Source organism: Carettochelys insculpta, chromosome 6 (genome assembly GCF_033958435.1).
Source record: "Carettochelys insculpta isolate YL-2023 chromosome 6, ASM3395843v1, whole genome shotgun sequence".
NCBI classification, from domain to species: domain Eukaryota; kingdom Metazoa; phylum Chordata; order Testudines; family Carettochelyidae; genus Carettochelys; species Carettochelys insculpta.
In genome coordinates this window covers 61,864,486-61,885,102 of record NC_134142.1, presented here as the reverse complement: position 1 = coordinate 61,885,102, position 20,617 = coordinate 61,864,486, and the positions used below count along the sequence as shown (strand labels likewise).

The 20,617-nt window shown below is 48.0% G+C and overlaps 1 protein-coding gene across 2 annotated transcripts in view; it reads right to left on the bottom strand.

Annotated features, from left to right (window-relative positions):
* The window catches only part of ITPKA (inositol-trisphosphate 3-kinase A), a 55,882-nt gene extending 36,588 nt beyond the window's left edge, over positions 1 to 19,294 (bottom strand). For both annotated transcript variants that reach the window (XM_074998855.1, XM_074998856.1), the window contains exon 1: positions 18,642 to 19,294. In XM_074998855.1, the coding sequence (XP_074854956.1) occupies positions 18,642 to 19,136 (495 nt within the window). In that variant the 5' untranslated portion in view covers positions 19,137 to 19,294. The remainder of the gene's footprint in view (positions 1 to 18,641) is intronic.
* Between the last annotated feature and the right edge of the window lie 1,323 nt (positions 19,295 to 20,617).

The following is a 20,617-nucleotide window of genomic DNA, read 5'->3' as shown; positions in this document are numbered from 1 at the left end:
CAGACTTGAAATAGACTCAGGGCATATGGGTTTAGTACTTCCCCCACTCTAAGTAAACAAAGGGTTCTACTATGAAGATCCTGGGGATCCCTCGCCTTTTCCAAACACAAACGTCAAATGCAAATTATGAAGAAAATCTGTTTATTCTACTAAGTTAAACACATGCACCTGACACATGGTTACTGAATACCTGTCATTACATGCACTCCCTTGTAATAAGAGAGAGACAAGCACAAAAATACACTTTACTATCATGGGCTTGCTCCCGGCAGCAGAACTGCAAGCCAAATGCAGTCTGCCTTATGGAACCACACAGCCTAGTTGACTGAAAAGCTGGACTGAAGAGCAACCTCTGTGCTAAACTGACTTCACAGAGCAGAATCCAACAGTGACCAACATCAAAATTCCAAAGCACAGCAGCTGAGGCTAGAGAAATTAAGGCAACATACAAAATGTCACTGCAGATGGCTTATGGCAGGGGTTGCCAACCTTTAACATGTGGGGCCACATGGCAATTTTCTACACGTTCCGGGGGTCAAACACAAAATAGCCCCAAACCCACCGCCTCCCCAACCCCAAGGCTTAACCCCTATGAGCCCCAAACCCACCGCCTCCCCAACCCCAAGGCTTAACCCCTATGAGCCCCAAACCCACTGCCCCCCCAACCCCAAGGCTTAACCCCTATGAGCCGCAACCCCGCCACCTCTCCCAACCCCAAGGCTTAACCTGCCTCAGACGACAGCTCCACGCACTGCTGCTGCTCCTCCACAGCCACCTTCCTCTCCTTCTCAGTGGGGCTGCACGGCTCCAGCAGGAGCAGACTTGGCTGCCTCTTCCCCACAGCTCTCCTGCTCACTTCGCCCACCTGCAATGGGAGCCGCTCCCTGCCCTGCCGTGCTGAAATAATGGAATTTGGTTTAACTGGTTTAACGACCAGTTTCCTCCCACCGCCCTGCTGGCTGGTAAACCAATTAAGTTGCGTTCTATAATTTCAGCCACAGCAGGGCAGGGAGTCGACCTCGTACCCCACACTCACTTTGGCCGGCTTGGGTAAAATGGCACCATTGCCCCAGGAAAAAGCTTTGTGGGCCAGAGTTTGGCCCGTGGGCCACGTGTCGGCCACCCTTGACTTACGGTCTGCAGTGCCCACGTGGAATGAGCGGTTTACCCAAGCGCCTTCACAAGCCAAGACTGAATAACGTGCCTGACTTCATCCATTCCAGGGCCATCCCCACCTTCTATCCACCCCAGCCAACTACCTCAAACAGAACTGCTACGTCTGGTCTCACAACCTGAGGGGTCAAAATAAGACTGGGACCACAGTGCTGAAACGTTTCTCTGACGAGTGGAGAATATGTTGTAGTCCAGGGTCAGCAACCAGCTGCTCTGGAGCCGTACGAGGCTCTTTGGCTGCCCCCTCTCCCAGTCACTCGAGAGGCGCCCATGGTCTCTGTGTGCAGCTCCTGACAAGCACTGTCCTGGCATCTCCCATTGGCCAGGAATGGGAAACTCTGGCCAATGGGAACTGAGGGGATGGGGATGGCACAGAGGGACAGTGCGCAGAGCCGTGTGTTCCCCACCCCAGCAGGGGTGGTCACAGGGGCAAGTGGCCCCTTCCGGGAGGAGAGTGGGCCGGGACAGGCAAGAGGCCTTAGCTATGCTGTACCAAACAGGGAGCCCTCCACTGTAAGTGCCACCTGGTGGAGACAGCAGGCCAACCCCCCGCCCCCTCCTGATGCCACCACTCCATATCCCCCCTGGCCCTGACTTCCCTGCCCGAGCCAGCACCCTGCACCCCCATCCTGCAGCCTAATCCCTGCTGTGAGCCCCCTCCAGAGCCAGCACCCTACCCCAGTCCCGCACCTGCCCCACCCCGACTGCTATCTTTGTGTGTGATGCAGCTCTCAAAATATTTTGGTGTACGACAAAAAAAAAAAAAAGTCTCCTCCTCTTTGAGCTTCTGCAGCCCACTCTTCTAGACACACCCAGGGCTGAAAGAAGAGCCAGTGAGAAACAAACAAATCAGATCATGAATTCCTTCCCAGAGTGAGAAAAAAAATTTAGCCTCTGATCCAACAGGCCCAGACTCCTGCTGTAGGGACTTGGCAAGCCAGCGTAGGATCACTGAGATCCTAAAAGTATGTGGTTATCCCCAGTCTCTGGTCTAATTGCTGGAGCAGGAAAGTCAGGTCTTCCCTTTTTGGTTCTGCCTTGATTCTTGCAGAATCAAATCACGAGTTACTAAGGCTGGCATAAAGCAGTAAAGCAGAGGGTCCCAAGCAGTCATTTGAATTGCTTCTGCCAAAACTCCACCGTGATTGACAGGCTGAAGAGATCCTCATAGATGGCTCTCTGAAAGCGTTCCTAAAAATGGTTCTATTTAGGGCTGGCAATTGATTTAAAAATTTAATCAATAGTAAAACCCAACCTATGCAAATATTTTGGAGGTTTTCTACATTTTCCAGTATATTGATTTCCACTACAACACTGCATTCAGGGAGTACGGTGCTTATATTCTATATTCGTTTTCAATTACGAACGTTTGCACCGTAAAAAACAAATAGTTTATTTCGATTAACGTACTCCCAGACCCCTCTTTATCATGAGTTGCACTCACATGTGGAACTATGCACAAAAAATAACTGCTTTCAAAAATCTGCTATATGTTTCAGGGTATGTCGGTCAGTGCTATGTTTGTCCAAGAACTCCTCTTAAACTGTATGAGCTACAGCCATGAAGTTTGGTAGGCAGCTTCCTCTTACCCTAACTTAAACCAAGGCCAGGGTTTGGCTGTGCCTGGAAAATGCCTGAAATCCCAGGATTTCCCAGAACATGGAAAGGCAGGGGCATCAAGAGGAAGGGACACATACTTCAGACTCACCATTGGGGGCAGTGAGTGCAGGTAAGAGCAACACAGCAGAGTGACCCCTGGGGGCAGGCCCAGCAGGAAAACAGTGGCCACAAAGAGACACGACTCTCCATTCTGCCGGGAGACGTAAGTGTCCCTCTACCCCAACCCCACCATTCAGACACAGTGCAATGGAGGGGGGAGCCCTGCTGCCTCCCCACAACTCTCCCATGCCATTAGTCACAAATCATTTGCATAAGCCATATAATTTTTCCTTCTGTTTTCCAAATATGGGGGAGAGGAGCTTATTACACTTAAATACTCTAACAACACAGGGTCAGTTTGTTAGTAAAATATAAAACTTTAGAGCCTGCAAGTCCACTCAGTCCTACTTGTTCAGCCAACCACTCAGACAAACACATTTGTTTACATTTGCAGGAAATAATGGTTCCCACTTTTTGTTTACAATGTCACTTGAAAGTGAGCACAGATGTTCGTATGACACTGTTACAGCCAATATCATAAGATATTTATACGCCAGATGTGCAAGAGATTCTTACACCCTTTCATGCTTCAACCACCGTTCCAGAGGACACGCCTCCATGCTGATGACAAGTTCTGCTCAACAAAAGATCCAAAGCAGTGGAAACCAATGCAAGTTCATTTTCATTATCCGAGTCAGAGGTCACCAATATAAGGTTGATTTTCTTTTGTAGTGGTTCACAGTCTGTTTTGCTCATTGGAGTGTTGTTTCTTTAAAACTCCTGAAAGCATGCTCCACACCTCCTCCCTCAGATTCTTAAACCTTGGGTCAAGAGCTGTAAATAAGAAACTGGAAGTGTTACCACCCATAAATGCAAACAGACTTGTTTGTCTTAGTGACTGGCTGAAGAAGTAGTAAGACTGCACAGACTTGTCGGCACTAAAGTTTTATGCTGCTTTTTTGCTAGACTGTATTACAATGTGTGTATGAGATAAACTGAAAAACACTTTTTCTTTTATTGTTTTTACAGTGCAAATGTTTGTAATAAAAAACAACAAAATGAGCAAGGCCAAGACTTTGTAATTAAAATTGGTACACTTGAAAATGTAGAAAATATCCAAAAAACATTCAATACATTTCAGTTGGGATTCGGTTAATGGTGAGATTAAAACTGCGATGAGTTAACCGACAGCCCTAGTTTTGTTATCTTGTCTGCAGAGTCCTGCTGGGACATCCCAAGGACTCAAGTAACAGCCAGAAGAGGGCACAAGAGTGCTGGCGATGTCCTCCTCCAGGGTTTTCTCTTGGTGGTTTTACCATAGGAAGGGATGATCTGACCCTAAGCAAGGACTACAAGTTTAGTCATATAATGTAATTTAATTAATCTGCCTGGATTTGTACAAAGAGGTCCTAGTCACCAGACTTCCACTGCCCTTTCTGAAAAGCCAACAATCAAAGTGGATCCACTGTAACTCCAGCATAACTGATACCCAGCAGACAGCATTGTGTTAAGCTCACAGTTAGGAAGACTGCCTTGTTCCCACGAGCAAACTAAACTCTCCTCTGAACAGAGCTAACCCATTGTGGAACCAGTACCTCAACCTCCTTCCCAGAGCTTCCTAAACACTGCCAAACAGCTGTTTCACAGCAGGCAGGAGGCACAGGGAGGAAGAGGAAGGAGTATCAGCAGGGCCACTGGCAGGAAGGGCTCAAAAAGGCAGGCACGGTTATGCTGGATCAGAAGCCCCTGGTAGGCAGTCCTTATCATGAACACAAAATTCAGGTAAAGTGCACTTGACTGACCCCACCCAAGGCCCACAAACAATTGGATTTCTGTTAGCAAACAGCAATTTGCATGTGCAGATGCCAATTGCTCATCTAAGGTGTGTCCTTCCTGGCTTTATCACATGCCTGAGTACATAGCTGTGGGGACAAATTCTAAGTGTATTTGCCGATGTTTACACCTTCACCATCACAGTATCTAACATGCATAAAGCCAGAACATCCCTGGGCTGGAGAGGGGTGCACAGTGAGGAAAGCACAAGAAGCTTTCCTACTCCTATATGTCTTATTCAGATGTGGCCTGCTCTCTGTGCGCCCCACCCCTGAAGGAGTGCTTATTCCCCAAAAGGGTAGGAGCAAGACTGTGACGAGGCCATGACAATTTCCCCAGGTACCAGCCCAAGCAGCTGTCTGATGGTGTTGCAGGAGCTGAGAGCACCACTCAGAAGCTGACACATTACATCAGCAGATCAGCAGCCATATGTGGCTGGCCTGGCACTTTTGACCAGATCCTGAAATCTTTTTATTTACTTTTTGTCTCTCTACTCTGGAGCTTGACTATAAGATTGACTCCCAAAAAATTTTTTTTTTTTTTCTTTTTTTTCTTTTTTTTCTTTTTTATGATTATTCTGACCCAAAAGGATGCATTGGGGAAGTTCAGGGCTGTACTCAAGTGACTAACCTTGGAATTCCCATAAACTCTGAAACCTGCTTACTTTATTGATTGAGAAAGTTTGGATCTATTATTCCAAGTTCAACTGATCTCAGAGAGTATGGATAGAGACCCACAAAGTCTGGATCTCTATCCAGGAGCCGTGTCCTTGACCATCTTGATTAATAATTACACAGGTTATTATGTGACTTTGACTGACTATACTTCATTAGGTATGTAAGCTTGACTCTTCTAATTAAAGAACTTTCCTTAATTAAAATAAGGGCAGGGTGGTGAGATATTTCCTTCATATACCTTTGCAGTTTAATCCCCTCTTTTTTAATTCAGTAATTCTGCTTAAATAGGCATAATATTCACAAAACAAAAAAGGAGTCCTGTAGCATCTTAAAGGGGCGGGGGGGGGTAGCTCTTTCCTCCTTCTGTCCTATATCAGACTTTCCAGTTCTCAAGAAGTGGGCCTGTCTCACAAAAGCTCATCACTTAATAAATCATTTTGTTAGTCTTTAAAGTGCTACAGGACTGGTTTTGCGCTTTGTGAAGATACAGACTAACACGGCTACCCCTCTGTGATTAGGCACAGTATTGTTCAGCCCTATACTTTGCACTGATCTAACCCACAGTGATTGGATCAGTATAGAGACAAACAATACTGTGCCTGTTTAAGGAGAAAAAAGTGAAGAGCGTGCTTTTGCATGGATACCAGATGTGGCATCCTAAAAAAAAAGTCTTCAAATCACAAGCTACTTGACATTCATTTACAGATTCCCAATACATCGTGCACATCAAGTGGCAAGACTTTGTCACAAATGAGGAGCTTTGGAACAGAGCAGGACAAGAACTACTTGATGTTCAGATCAAGAGAAAAAAGTGGGGATGGCTAGGCCACACTCTGAGAGCCATCATCCAGTGCAGTCCGTCAAGCTCTCGCATGGAACCCACAAGGACAACACAGAAGAGGAAGACCTCGGACAACATGGAGAAGATTAGTGAGATTGAAGGACAACAACTGGGGTACTCCTGGAGTCGGACAGAAGTTTTATCTCGCGACAGAGTAAAGTGTAGGAGGCTTGTAGATTATCTATGTTCCAGTTGGAGTACGAGGGTTTAAGTCAAGCAAGTCAACCCACGCTGACACCAATGGGAATCTTTCAACTGACCTAACCAGGAACTGGACTGAAGGCAATACCCAGGATATAACAGCAGCTTGCAAGCAGCAAATTTGAAGATTTCTTATAGTGACCACTGTAGGCAAAGGAATTAAACTTCGATATCCACTAACAGGAAAGATAACTTATGTTTTGCAACTGGAAACATGTTTGGTTTAACAATAATTTTAGTTAAAAGGAAAAGTAAGTCAGACTAAATTTATTTATTTACGTTCAAGTAATATGCTAGCCAATCTAACCTTCAAACCTCACCAAGCTTTCATTTTTAAAAGTCCCAGTTCTCAAATTAAGACGAGAAAATTTCAGCTTGAAACAGCCCTGTTCTTTCTTTAAACATATGCTTGAAAATAGAGGTCCCTATCCACCTTAACTAGAATATGTAAATTCCCTATATACACACACATATCCCAGCACGTTAATAACTAAAGAGTCTTCGAGAGCAAAAGTAGCATAAGAAAAACAGAAAGGATAGTCTATCAATGCATAGTTGCCAGGATGGGCAGGGATGCTGTCCCTCACCTGTTTGTCAGTAGCTGGGGATGGATCACTTGATGGTTACCTATTCTGTTCATTCCCTCTGGGGCACCTGGCATTGGCTGCTGCCAGGAAACAGGTTACTGAGCTAAACAGACTTGTGGTGTGACCCAGTATGGCCATTTTTATCTTTGTAATAACTTTAAAGCGATTCCCATTTTCTCTCTGAGCTTTGCTGGCTTGTTTCCATTTTCAACCACACCTGACGTGAAGAAGAAAAGCAGATCTCCAGTAATAATGCCTCACCTTTCTATATAGCCATTCATACAAGGATCAACAAAGCACTGTACATTCATTAAGTTCAAAGCATCCCTGTGATGTAAAGATAGTCACACCCATTTTGCAGAGTATATGGGCCTGAGGCATAGACCGAGTCAGATTCAGAATTGAGGAAAGAAACTGTTGTTCGGAGACTCCTCGTGTGCTGGTCTAACCATTGGACAACACTTCCAAATGCAAAGGAAGCAGCATATGTTCTAGCCATCTCTTTTATTATAGAGACGGCTGCCTTGCATTTGGTGGGACAAGGGAAAGGCATAGGTTTGTGATGGTCCTTAGTTTCAAGGGAGGGGGGATTGTTCTATGCTTTTGCACCAGACTGCAAGAAAGATCTACCTCATGACCATACAAATGTTAGCATTGTATTAGAAAATTCCACTGGCCTTCACACCAGAGCTTTAGACAATCTTTTCGACCTGCTGGATCCAGGTTACTGAATGCCTTGAAAATGAGGACTGAGGCCTTGAGCCAGTATGTGCTGGGAAGCCTGCATGGAGAGTGGAAGACAGGTTTAATGTGTTTGCAGTAGCCCTTGCTGCTGAGAAACATGTTGCATCATCCTGTACTAAAAGGAGTTTCCTAAAGGCTGATGGCATCATGCCCAGACGTATTCACATTGCTGCATGTCAGACAGAAGGTGACAAAAGATGCGTATAACTCAGACCAAGTCATCATCCACTGAAACAGGACAGGGTGTCCTAATCCACAAGCAATGGCAGAAAATATTACTCACAGATGCTGCTGCATGAGCACTTCGCACCAGCACACAACTCAGACGCACTCCTAAACGATAGACGCAATTGCCCTGCCACCAACAGAGAATGTACAGTGGCTCTGAATGCTCAGCACGCCTGCCTGCCAGCGCCACCTCAGTCTCACTCAGGGTCCGCTTCAACCCTCTGTTCTTCACCAGAGAGGTGATCTCATCCAACCACTGAATCTTGGCGGCAGTGAATTATATATAAAAGCAGGTAAGACACAGCTTGTTGCTGACACCTGAGTCCATGTCCTACGACCAGTTCCTCTGGAGGCCACGTGTAGATGTTGAAAAGGACAGAGGAGAAATTGATCCTTGTGGGATTAATGCAGGGATGGGGCTAGCAGTGGCGATGAGCATTCCTTGTAAGCTGAGCGCTTGGGCGGAGAGATTTAAATCCCACCCAGCTGATTAGCAGAGCACCTACAGAAACCACAGCCAGATGCATGTGTCTGTGCTGCTGGTGCACGTTCACCCACACCTTGGCGCACATAAAATTTATTTGACATACAGACAGAAAAAAATTAGAGGGAACATTGGTGGAGGCGCAGTACCACTTCTCATCACCACTGCTGGGATGACTGGGTGTGTCTTTCCAGAAAAGATGTAAACCGTTTTAGCACGTAACCCTAAATCCCCATCTCGTCTCTGACACGAAAGAGCAGTGTCCTTCCTCAACCGTGAACGTTGCACAGAGGGCCATGATAACAAAAATGGACCTCTGCCCACCATCCACTGACAGCAGATTATCCACCAGTGCCACTAAAGCAGTTCCTGACCTCTGGCCTGGCCTGAAACCAAATTGGGCTGGCTCGGTGTTTGCTCCAGTTAGATGCGCTTGCAGCTGGCGTTCAGCTGGATTCTCTAGAAGCTTGTCCAGGAACAGAAGGGTTGATACCAGGAGATAGCTGACTAGAACTGGTGTATCCAAGGTGGGTTTCTTCAATATAGGACACAAGATGGAAAGATACTGCCCCAGTGTAATGATCAGAGTATACTGGTGCAAAGAGAAGCAGCTGTTTGCCATGCTTTATTCCAACAGCATTTCCCATTAGAGACAGGATAAATCAAAGATAGAAAGCAATATGCAAACTGAGTGAGCAGTATTGCCAGAAAGTTACTGGACGGGCTGACAGCCTCTCAGAGTCTTTGGAATACTGTACCGTTCCTACTGCTTGTAGATGAATGCAGGGTAAATTAAAGAAGACTAACATTTTCCTCATCAAGATTCGCCCACCCAAGTGTTTTACTCTATGAAGGTGCATTACCCTTCTGTCTGCGGGTACCTATTAAAGGGGACACTGTCACCAGGATAAGGGTAAAAAAAGCAGTTCAAAATAACCAAAACCCTGCCTGAGCACTGCCATGTAATAGGCTGGTATGTTGGTTCATTTCATTTCTGCCTCATTCTCTGTGAAATCATGTGGGATCCCTGGTTATTACACATACATGTTACTAATTTCAGAAGCCCCCAGGTCACTGAGGTTGGACCCCACCCTAGCTTACTTCCATGATGTGACAGATGCTGAGTCCTAAGAGTGAGGTCAGTAACTGTGAGGAATTAGCTAATCAGAGGGAGAAGACAGGTGAGTTAAGGAACTAACTGGTTCATCGGCTGACTAGCTTGATGAAAGGCAGGAAAGTAGCCTTAGGAGAGAAAGGGGAGGACAGAGCTAGCCATAAGAGACTGAAGCAGACCCCAAACAAGGGTCTTTTAACTCTCTGATCCCTCATTAACAGGGGCTAAAAGTAACAAGGTTGTTAAGCATTGGAACTTGTGCACTTTAAAGGCTGTGGGGGAGTGGATTTGAATAAATTACATGGAGCAGTCACTAAAAGAAGAGTCCAAGAAGTCCTTCCTCTCACCAGGAACAGGGGGAGACACATGCGCCATTACACGTAGGAGGCAGACTCCAAGGGGATCAACTCTTAGCTAAGGGAGCTGTAGGCTGGGACATGGAGGACAGCGTCCATGAAGGCACTCGGGCACTTAAGTCCCAGTCTTGGCTCCACTAGGATCCATAATAATGCTCTCACCAAATCTTACGGGCACCTAAACTTACTCAGCACTGAGGTTTTCTGGATAAAAAGTTTCCATCCTCTGGAGATGCACACTGCTGCCTCCCAGGAGACATTCAGGGGTCTGCTTCCTGCCTGAGCCCCAGAGCAATTCAGAAGCTAGGGAAAGGCCCACCTAACTCACTCCAAGGGCCTGAGCCGGTAGAAACGCACAGGGGCTGCCCATGGGCTCACATTACATTTCAACATCATTAGTCATGATGGCGCCTGCCTTGTGACTCTGTGCAGAGCACTCAGCTTCAAGGCCCCCTTCTCTGCTAAAGGTCCGAAGAGGGGCGTCCATCTGCTAAGGGGGATACTCTTACGCACTGATCTACAGGACACTCTGATGCAGGGTCACCCCATTCACTCTCTTTCCCACTGAAGCTGTTCCATTGTGGTTAAACAAGAGAGAGACTGGAATACAGCCATTGAACTCAATGTCTCCCACCTCCTAAGCAGGTGCCCTAACCACTGGCCTCGAGAATTACTCTCTCTCTGTGGCCCTGTGGCTAAATTTGAATTACTGCAAAATTAAATGACATGCTCAAGGTCACAGAGTGAGCCAGTCCTGGCTCCGGAGGCATTGCTCTAGCCACTAGAAAGCACTCCTTTCAGTAATAAGTATTGCCTGGCACCACTTTTCATAAGTAACCTCCACAGTAAACTGACCCCAATCTGTGGAAGATCTGCCCGGAGGCTTTTTTGTTTTAAGAACTGACACTTCTTGAAACACTGATAGATCTCCTGGTGATGCAGATTTGTTATTTTCCTCCTTGTGCGCCAGCTATACCACCATGCCTTGCAAACAAGTTTCAATGGCATTATGGAAGTACAAGAAAGAAAAACACAAGCCACCCAATCTTCCATTAATAGTTACAAAACAGTACTGTATCTGCTCCTCCCAGTTCATCCAGCAGGGCCAGGCAGGACCTTTTAAATATTAAAAATTAAAACCTTAAGAGACTGAATGGCTCAGGAAACTTATGATGGAGTAAGAAGTCTCTTAACCCTTCGGTCATAAATTCAAATCCATACCAGCTCAAAAATGACTAAAGCCTAATGGAACAGAGGGATATTTCATAGGCTATCAGAAGTGAGTTGCTGGGTCTTAGTTCAGTTTCTACTAGGCAAACATCCACATAAAAAGTACGAGAACACACATTAAGCATATAAATCAGGCCATACCGGGACACACCAATAGACCACATAACCTAGTATCTTGCTTCAAAAGGAAGGAACAGAACAGGCAATCAGTGGAGTGATCCATCCCGAGTTGTCCACTCCCAGCGCTGGCAGTCAAACATTAGGGAGGCCCAGGGCCTGATATTACATCTCTGACCATTTTGGCTAATAGTCACTGCTGGACCTGTCCTCCATGAACTTATCTACTTCTTGGAACCATTTAGCACCCATACTCTCAGCATGCTAGTCCAGCGGCCACCATTTACATGTACGGTAGAAATGGAATTATCCTTGTATCAAAAGAGCCAGCTTTGAGAAACAATAGAAAGGTGATGGGGAAAGTTTGCATTGCTGCTGTTCATATCACTCTTTGAGACAGAGGATAAAGAGAGGAGTATAGGGATGTCACTGTCCATCTAGCTCCTTTCAGAAGCATGAAGTTCACACAACGTAATAAATAATTAAACAAGCCCTTTAGGGTCCCCTCCCATCTCAGTTTAAAAATAAAATTTCTCTTCTACTGAATTAGTTTATGTAATTTGCTCCTGAGCTGAAATAGTTCATACTTTTAGTACATAATTATGAAGCATGTTTGTCTATTTTTAAGATATTATGGATGAAAGAATGAGAGAGAGAGAAAGGACCAACCAAAGTAAATAAGCTTTAGGATAAATAGCCAATACTCCCAAAAAAAACTTTTGGGTTACTACTTCAGCAAGACAGACTCTAATGCGTATTCCTTCTTCCTAGCTGTCAGCTGTTCTCATGGTTACAATGACAGGAATCTGGGGTTTGTTTGTGTTTGGCACATTTCTACCTAATAAATCACATTCCTCCAACAAGTGGCTATCATGTCATCTACTTGCTGAGCAAAACACTTTAAAGCAATGCTGTCGAATAAGGAAAAATAAAGAGGTCAGGTTAGGACCTCCCTATCTCTGTTTGAAAGCAGAGAAATGCTCATGACAGACTGGCTTGACTGGTCTCCCAGTGGAAATTACCACTGTGCTTATTCTTCCCAACAGGGGTCTTCTGTTTCATTAGGCAAAGCACAAATGGGAAACTGCAGTCCCCATTTGAACATATAGGGAAAAAACAAGCTGCAAGGTGGCAGCCCAAGGAGAAGAAACAGATCATTTATAATGGAAGCTTGCATGGAATCCATTGGCCTTGCTACCCACTGCCATCAGTTCTGGTTCGACAACAAACAACTGTGAGATTACAGCTCTTTCGGGCCAAAAGAGAAGTGCTTTCTGCAACCGACAAAACCAACCATTATCCACTCAGAAGCAGCGCTCCTTCCATCACCTCAAAGCTGGAATTCAAAGGAGGATCTGAGAAATAAATAAAACAAATCGTGGGAAGAGAAACCAAAAAAAATCCAAAACGTTGGCTGCCTGTCTCACAAAAAAAGCTCTGTATGTTGTGTCAATGACCCTGTACAAACCAAGCTCATGTGACCTCACATCTCTAAGATATTCTTAAAGAAAAGGAGTCCACCAAGAGTCTGGAAGGAACACTGCCAACAGCTTCTACATCAAAAATCAACTGAGACTGATGACACCATCTACTGCAGCTCTCAGCCGCCACTCTGGGAAACACTTTCCTATCCACTGACACTTGAGGAGCTCTGCAAAGCAATTAAACAAGTGAAGAATGACAAAGTACCAGGACCTGGTGCTTTACCATTTGGACTGAAGAACTGAAGACAGGGGAGAACCACTGACTGACAGGTTTTGATTGCTGCTCCTCAAGTTCTGACACACCAAAGAATTCCTTGCTGTCTTCTACAGTGCTAACATCATCACCATTTTCAAAATGGGAGACAGGTTTGATATGCGGCGGCTGTGGTCCAGCCTGGTCTCCAACATCGCCCACAAAGTCTGCCAGCGAGCCTGTGGCTGAAGGATCAGATTCCTCAGTTACCAAAAGACCCATGAAAAATAAAGCCTGTAAAACAGATAATCCTCAACCTTGAGGGATTGCAGATGATGATAACTTATGGGATAGCAGAGATTTTTTATAGCTGTCATAGGACGAGACCGAGTGCACATTTAATACTGGTTATTTCACAACCTATTGCTAAATCAGCCAGATAAATATAGCTGTCAAGTAACTGTGCAGCCACATCTATGACATTTTATGCAAATATAAATTGTATACTGCAATTGGCTAACAGGGGAGGAGCAGAATAAGCTTCCCACACTCACTCTTTGTCACGATGCTCTAATCTTGATCTGGGGGAACTCTCCCATTGGGATTGCAAGGATAACGCCCTCTCCATGGCCTGGGCAGTTCTTGGCATCTAGTCAGCATTTGTCAATTAATACAAAGTAGTGAGTTTGGAAGGCGGGATTTGGAACTTGGATCCACCAAGTTCTTCTCACAGTGTGGCCAGTAAACTTACTTTGGATGGGAACAACTTTTAATCCCAAACTGGTGTCATTCAGGCAAACATGGGTGTAATGTTCACTGAGGCACCCAGTGCCTGAGTAAGTGCTGATACATCTTCATGGGTCAAGCTTGTTTTCTGGAAACGTAAGTTTGAGAATTCAAGTTCTGGTGCTTACACAGATAGAGTCTGCCTTCTGCAGAGACTGCATGTACAAGCAAGATCTCCCCCAGGCACTGCTCTCAGTTTCCTTCAGACAAACCCTATGGCATGTGCCCCTTCCCATTCCTAAAAGGAAAGTTCATATTCCCCCAAAATACCTACACTAAATTCAACACAAAATAAATATTAACACCCAAACTCACCTCTAACTACAATGCTTGGCAAAATAAACTGATTTCACCTATTATCTCAAGGATCTCCCACTAATTTACATGTATTTCTCCCCATGAACTGGTCTTCAACACACAACCTGGAGATACACAACACAGAGCTCTGCCAGTTATGCTGCCAGGGGAATCGGGAAGTTATATATTTTTCCTCTATAAAGAGCAGGCCATAAAAGGACACCACACACATTTTCTACTTGGACCTACTGGGTCACACCTACTCATGACTTGCCTTGGCTATCAGGAGTCCTGTCCCTAGGAGAAGAGTGTGATCTAGTGGTTCAAGAAATTACAGGAAGTAGAATACGACCCCAACAGTCATTCTGCCACGATCAAAAAGCATGCACTTCAACAATCTGAACTAAAGGACAACAACGTACATTAAATGCATGCAGGTGGCAGCAGCAGACTCCAACTTTTAGATCTGGTCCAGCCACACAAGGAGCATCTACATTGCTACGTGTGACATGCAATTCCAAGCTGAGGAAGATGTACATGTGCGCCTTCTCCTCCAGCAAGTATTCCAGAAATAGCAGTGTAGTCACAGAACACAGGTTAGTGGCCCAAATAGGTAGCTAGTATTTCAGACTGAACCGTACTCAGGCTGATAGCCTGAGCTGTCACAATGCAGCTTTTAGCAAAGGAGTATGCATGTAGCAGAGGGGTAGCCAAGTTAGTCCGTCATCTTCAAAAACAAGAGTCCTGTGGCACCTTAGAGACTAACAGATACTTTGGAGCGTAAGCTTTCGTGGCTGCTAGCCTATCAGGTGCCACAGGACTTGTGGTTTGTACACGTACATCTTCCCTTCTCCGTAGCAGTGCAGACATCCACTGCTTCAGGATCGCTTAGCCCAGAGGGAGGCAAACTACATCCCACAGGCCGCATCCAGCCCACCATACCCACAAACGGAGGCTAATCCTTGATCCCTCTCCGCTTCCATCCCTCCTCTCCTGCAGCATCAGCTCCCCCAGTGCCAGGATGACATACTACATGCTTGCCACACAGCCGGCCCTGACGCGCTGGGTAGTGCGGCTGCAACACCACCTACCCAGTGCACTTCTGTGAGGTCCGGCTGCAGCTCCAACCAGGCGGTATGGCAGTGGTGCCACCAGCCCCTGTGCTCCTGATAGCGCGGTCAGGAGGCAGGCAGGCAGCAGGGGTGGTCCTGGGGGAGTACTTGGGGGCCAGGAGTGAGGGGCTTGGAGAGGCAGCTGGTAGTCTTGGGGAGGTGGTCAGGGGACAGGAGGACTGCATGAAGCAGGGGCAGAGAGTAGAGGAAAGGAAGCAGAGGGTAGGGAGGCTTATGGGAGGCAGAGGGGTTCTGGAAGCAGTCAGGGTGCTTAGGGGATGGGTGATTCGAGGGGAGTTGGACAAGAGGGTAGGGACCAAGAAGGGGCTGAGAGCAGAGCTCTTCAGGGGATGGTCAGGGCAGAGGGGTCGGCTGGATAGGGGTTGCGGGTTTCCAGGCAAGTTGGATAGGATTAGAGATCCGGGGAGGTGGAGGAGGGCAGGCAGGGAGGATGGATAGGGGACAGGGGAGGAGTCTGACAGGGGGTAGAAATACCCAGGACGTGGTCAGGGGGTGAAGAACAGAGCATCAGATGGGATGGTGGTCAAGGGCAAGGGCTGTGCAGCACCTGGCTGTTTGAAGAGGTAAAGCCTTCCCTTCCTGGCCTTCCATACCATTTCTGAACCCCAATGTGGCCTTCAAACCAAAATGTTCACCTACCCTTGGTTAGACAGACACAGCATTCAGCCCACATCACTTGAAAGGCATAGTGTGTTGCGGTCATATGACACAGTCTGTCCTACTTGAGTCCAGGATTCTATTTGCAGCTTTGCCTACAAATAGCTTGTCTAGCCTCTCACTTATCTGTAAAATGGGTTGTCTCACCTAAGGGACAGGGAAGAGGCATTTGTTAATGGGCGGGAGTAGTACTAAACACAGTCTCATGAAGAGCTTAGATCAGAATGCAGCAGCACTTAGTAAGTAGCTCAGTACACCTTTCCTGAGGCTACGTGCTCCTTCATGTGGTATCTCGCTCATCAAAAATGTGTGACTTTTTACCTGTTCTTTGGAATGCATAACATTTGGCAGGTGTACAAAAACATTTTAAAGAAACTGAGCTTATCTTAATACTTGAAAAGTCCCTGATTTCCCATGGACTCTGTTTCTCTCCATCCTATCTTAGCACAAAACATTTAAGATGGCTGCTTTTAATTTATTTAAAACACTTTTTCCCATTAGTTAGTGTTCTCAACTATTTACTTGTATTTGTAGTTAGATGCAGCGCTCCTTCTGAACCCTATCCAAATGTAAATAGTTTTAACGAACTTACTTAAAAACAGGTAACATAACATATCTAAAACATACACTTATGTATCACATTTTGTAAAAGTAGTATGCAGGGCTGCATACTGTTCTGACTAATGATTTAGGATCTGATATTGAACACATTGAAGTCATCGAGAGGTTTACCACTGACCTCAATAATGCAGGACCTGGACCATATTGCGTCCAACATGGTACTCAGCCTGGAGGAGAGAGTTTTACTTCAGACCATTCACAGGAGACAAGTTAGCCTGTGGCCAGCATGAATGGCATCAGGTACTTTGTGTTGATGAAATGCCATCAGAGTCTCTGCTCTCTATTAACCATATGTAACCCAGAGGCACTGAGAAGGGTGTGTGAAGACTGCTCTACAGCCTTAACTGAAAGCCAGCTGGCTTTTCACTCATGCAGGTGGTACTTGGGTTTAGCCCGAGGATCACAAGTTCATTCTCTCCTGCCAATGACCCAGTTCCATTAGCCTTACACGTACGTCCAGCCCATAGCCCTCAATGATGGGTATTCAGAGGTATAGTGTTCCTACCCGCTGCCAGCAATAGCAGATGGGAACGATATAGATGATCTAATATTTTGTTGTCCCCTTTAATTTCTGCCATTCTGTTACTCAACACCAAGTCAAATTTCATGTAAGAATAATAGTTCCCTTTCTACTGGGGATTCCATGGGAGAGTCATTGTCTTTATAAATATTAATAAGACCCTGCAAAAACTCTTATTATACAGCATCTCTCCATTGCATATACTTGGGAAACTGAGGCACAGAAAAGTCAATTTTCCCCAAGGTGACAAAGCAAATCTACCAAAATAAAACCAAGATTGCATAATTCCTTGGCCTGCACTTCAGACATGAAACCATACTTCCTCTAATTTAATAAGCCTAAAACGGTCATGAGAAGCCGCCATCTGGAAGAATTACCCACAACACTGTAGTAGGTATGTTATATCTTGTTTTGAAATGTATGTTGTTCTTCCTAATTCAATTCGCCGTCAGCAGCCCAGTAACCACGGATACCCCTATAATAATAAAAGGCTGGTTGGCTTCAATAATGGTGTACGGAGGGATTTGCTAAGGAAACATTTCAGTTTCATGTCTCCAAGAGAGTTGCTAAATGCATATTACCACTGTGAAAAACAACTCAACGGCAGGTCTTCAAAACTGGCCTTTATATGCAAGAGCAGCTGCCAAATTACATAAGGGATTTAGTGGGAAGAATGTATTACTGCCAAATGGACAAAAAGCGTACATGCTAATAATTCCAAGCGCCTCTCAAGTTCACAGCATGAAGTAGATCAAAAACTGACAATCACAGGCCTGGGGACTGGGAGAGGCAGAAATACTTTCTGGTAAATGCCTGTGGAGGCGCGGGGGGATGTTATTTTTAAGATCCAATAAGAGAGACTGAAAAATGCCTGTGATCAAGAAATGCCAATAAATAAATGAACAAGCAGGTTTCCTAGCAAAGAGGAGAAACGGTGTCAGCACTTGACTGGGACCAGAGAACCACTAGGCCTTATCACTGAGCAGCATGGTGGGTTTTTCCCCCAGAGTTTGTGTGATTGAGCAAGGGGAAAATAGCTATTTCTTTTTTGTTAGGTCTCTGAAGCCTGTTTAAAACACCAGACTCGTGAGTGCTCAGTGACCCCGTGGGACTGGAAGGCACAGATTGAACTATGTACTTCTCCACCTCCACAGGCAGGAGGGGCTGTTGTTTGCAGTACAGCAGAAGCACAATTAATACAGGGTCAGGACTAAGGGAGGGGGAATAACTTGAGCTCACCAGAGCTGGCCAGGAGGGATGCATAATCAAGTTGGTGTTTACCACTGAGTACAGTGGAGCTGAGAGCCTGATATCACAGGCACCTGTGCAACAAAGAGCCCTTTGGCTCAGATAAGGACTGCCCAGCCCTATTGTTTTCATTTTAAATTAAGGTGTTTCTGGTGAGAGGGGTCAACACAACAGGCCGGTGGAGACCCAGCCCCTGAAGTGCAGCAGCAGCAGCCTATGCCAGCCCTGCAGCCCCCAACCCAGGCCCCTCGCTGAGTTTTCCCCAGGTCGCCCATCCCCGTGGCACTGAGCCCTGCAGCCAGGTCTACCCGGCGCCCGCTCTCCAGCACCGCTAGGAGGCACCCTTGCCACCTGCCTGCCCGCAGGGGCGGCGCACCGACCCGCAGGTGCTCCTCCTAGAAGCCCGGCCCGGGGCCCGTGGGAAGCAGCGCCCCCCGCACGGCATAGGGGCCCCCTACCTGGTGGGTGTCCTCCCCGCGCTCCAGGTGCACGATGCCCTGGCTCCTGCCCTCCGTGTCGCTCAGCAGGTCGTCCTCGGAGTCCTCGAAGAGGGACGAGGAGCCCGTGGAGGAGAGCGAGGAGTTGGAGAGGCGGCGGGACTGCAGCAAGTGCAGTGAGCTGCCCGTTCTCAGCCAGCCGCCCTCCAGGGCCGGCGGGGGCCCTCCGGGGCTGCCCTGCGCCTCCTCGTTCTCCTCGGCGGTGACGGTCAGCTCCGGGATGACCGCCGGCAGCAGCCCGTTGGCGGAGCGGCAGCTCCTCTTAGCCGGGTCGGGCAGCTCCCTGGCGGCAGCGGCGCAGCGAGCCTCGAAGAGCGAGCGCAGCTCCCCGACGCTCAGCCGCTTACCCAGGCCCAGCTCCGGGCTGCTCTGCCGGCCCCAGCTAGAGTGCATGGCGGAGCCGGTGCGGGGCGCCTCCGGGGGGCCGGTGCAGGGCCGGCGGCCGGGCGTGTGCATGGGGCGAGCGCAGCGCTGCCGGCAGCCCGGCCGCGGCCCCGGTGCAAACTTCCTGCTGGCTGCGTGCGCCGCGCGGAGCCGGGGCCCGAGCAGCTGCCAGACTCATGTCCCAGCCCGCGCGCCCGCCCGGAGCTCCGAGTCGGAGCCGGCTACCTTGCCTCCGCCGGGGCCATGTGGGCGGGCTCCACTCACCCGCCCGCCGCCGGAGGGAGGAGTCAACCCACGCCCGCTGCTGCCTGCGGCTCGGCTCCTCCTTCCCTTCTCTTGTTTCTGTTTCCACGGCGCCACCCAGAGGTGCCGCGGGGAGTCGGGCCCTGAGCCGCCCTGCGGGGCGCCCCTGCGGCTGCCAGCCCAGGCAGGGCGCGCAGAGTAGGGCTGCTACTCACGTGGCCGCGCCTAGGGCCAGAGCCTCGGTTTGCCGCGCTCCAGCCGCCCGGTCTAGTTCGGGCTGGTTGTAGCTCCGCAGCCTGCCCGCCTCCACCTGGCCACGCGGCCTGGGGGCGAACCGGCCAGGGGACAGGGGGCGCCTTATCCCGGGACGCGGCTCCGGCTCCGGCTCCCGCTCCCGCTCCCGCCTCTGGTCACCCCCCTCGTCCGAGTCAGGCTCCTTTCCCCCGTAGGAACCTGATGGGCAGTGACAGAGTCGGTAGACCTGCCTCCGTCGCCACGCACACGTACACACCACACACCCCTACCTGCCTCCCCCGCCGCGCACACACACCTGCCTGACCCCTGCCACACACACACACACACACCCCCTACCTGCCTCCCCCACCACACACACCCCCTACCTGCCTCCCGTGCCACACACACACACCCCTACCTGCCTGACCCCTGCTACACACACACACACACCCCTACCTGCCTGACCCCTGCCACATACACACATACCTACCTGCCTGCCCTGTCCCACCCCCCACCTACCTCCCCCACCGCACACACACACCTGCCTGCCTGACCCCTGCCACATACACACACACCTACCTGCCTCTCTCTGCCACACATGCACACCCACATACCTGACCCCTGCCACACACACACACCTCCCTGCCTCCCCCACCACACACACACACACCTACCTACCTGACCCCTGCCACACACACACCTATCTACCTGACCCCTGCCACGCACACACCTCCCTGCCTCCCCCGCCACACACACCTGCCTCCTCCAGCCACACAAACACACACACATTCTCCCAAGCTCATATGTCAACTAGCATTATCATATTTGACCTTTCAAAAAAGAGAACGCTCCTGAGAGAGAGTGTGTCTACCACCTCACATTGTATTAATACACGATAATAGAGGGGTGTGCAACCTGCAGTTCTGGAGCCACATGCAGCTCTTTAAGGACTTCTTTGTGGCTCCCAACACTATAATTGCAAAGTTTAAAAAAAAAACCTGATTATTTTCACTAGTTCGTTGAACATCTAAAAGCTCAACAATGAACAACTCAAAGCAAATGATATGTGATCTCAA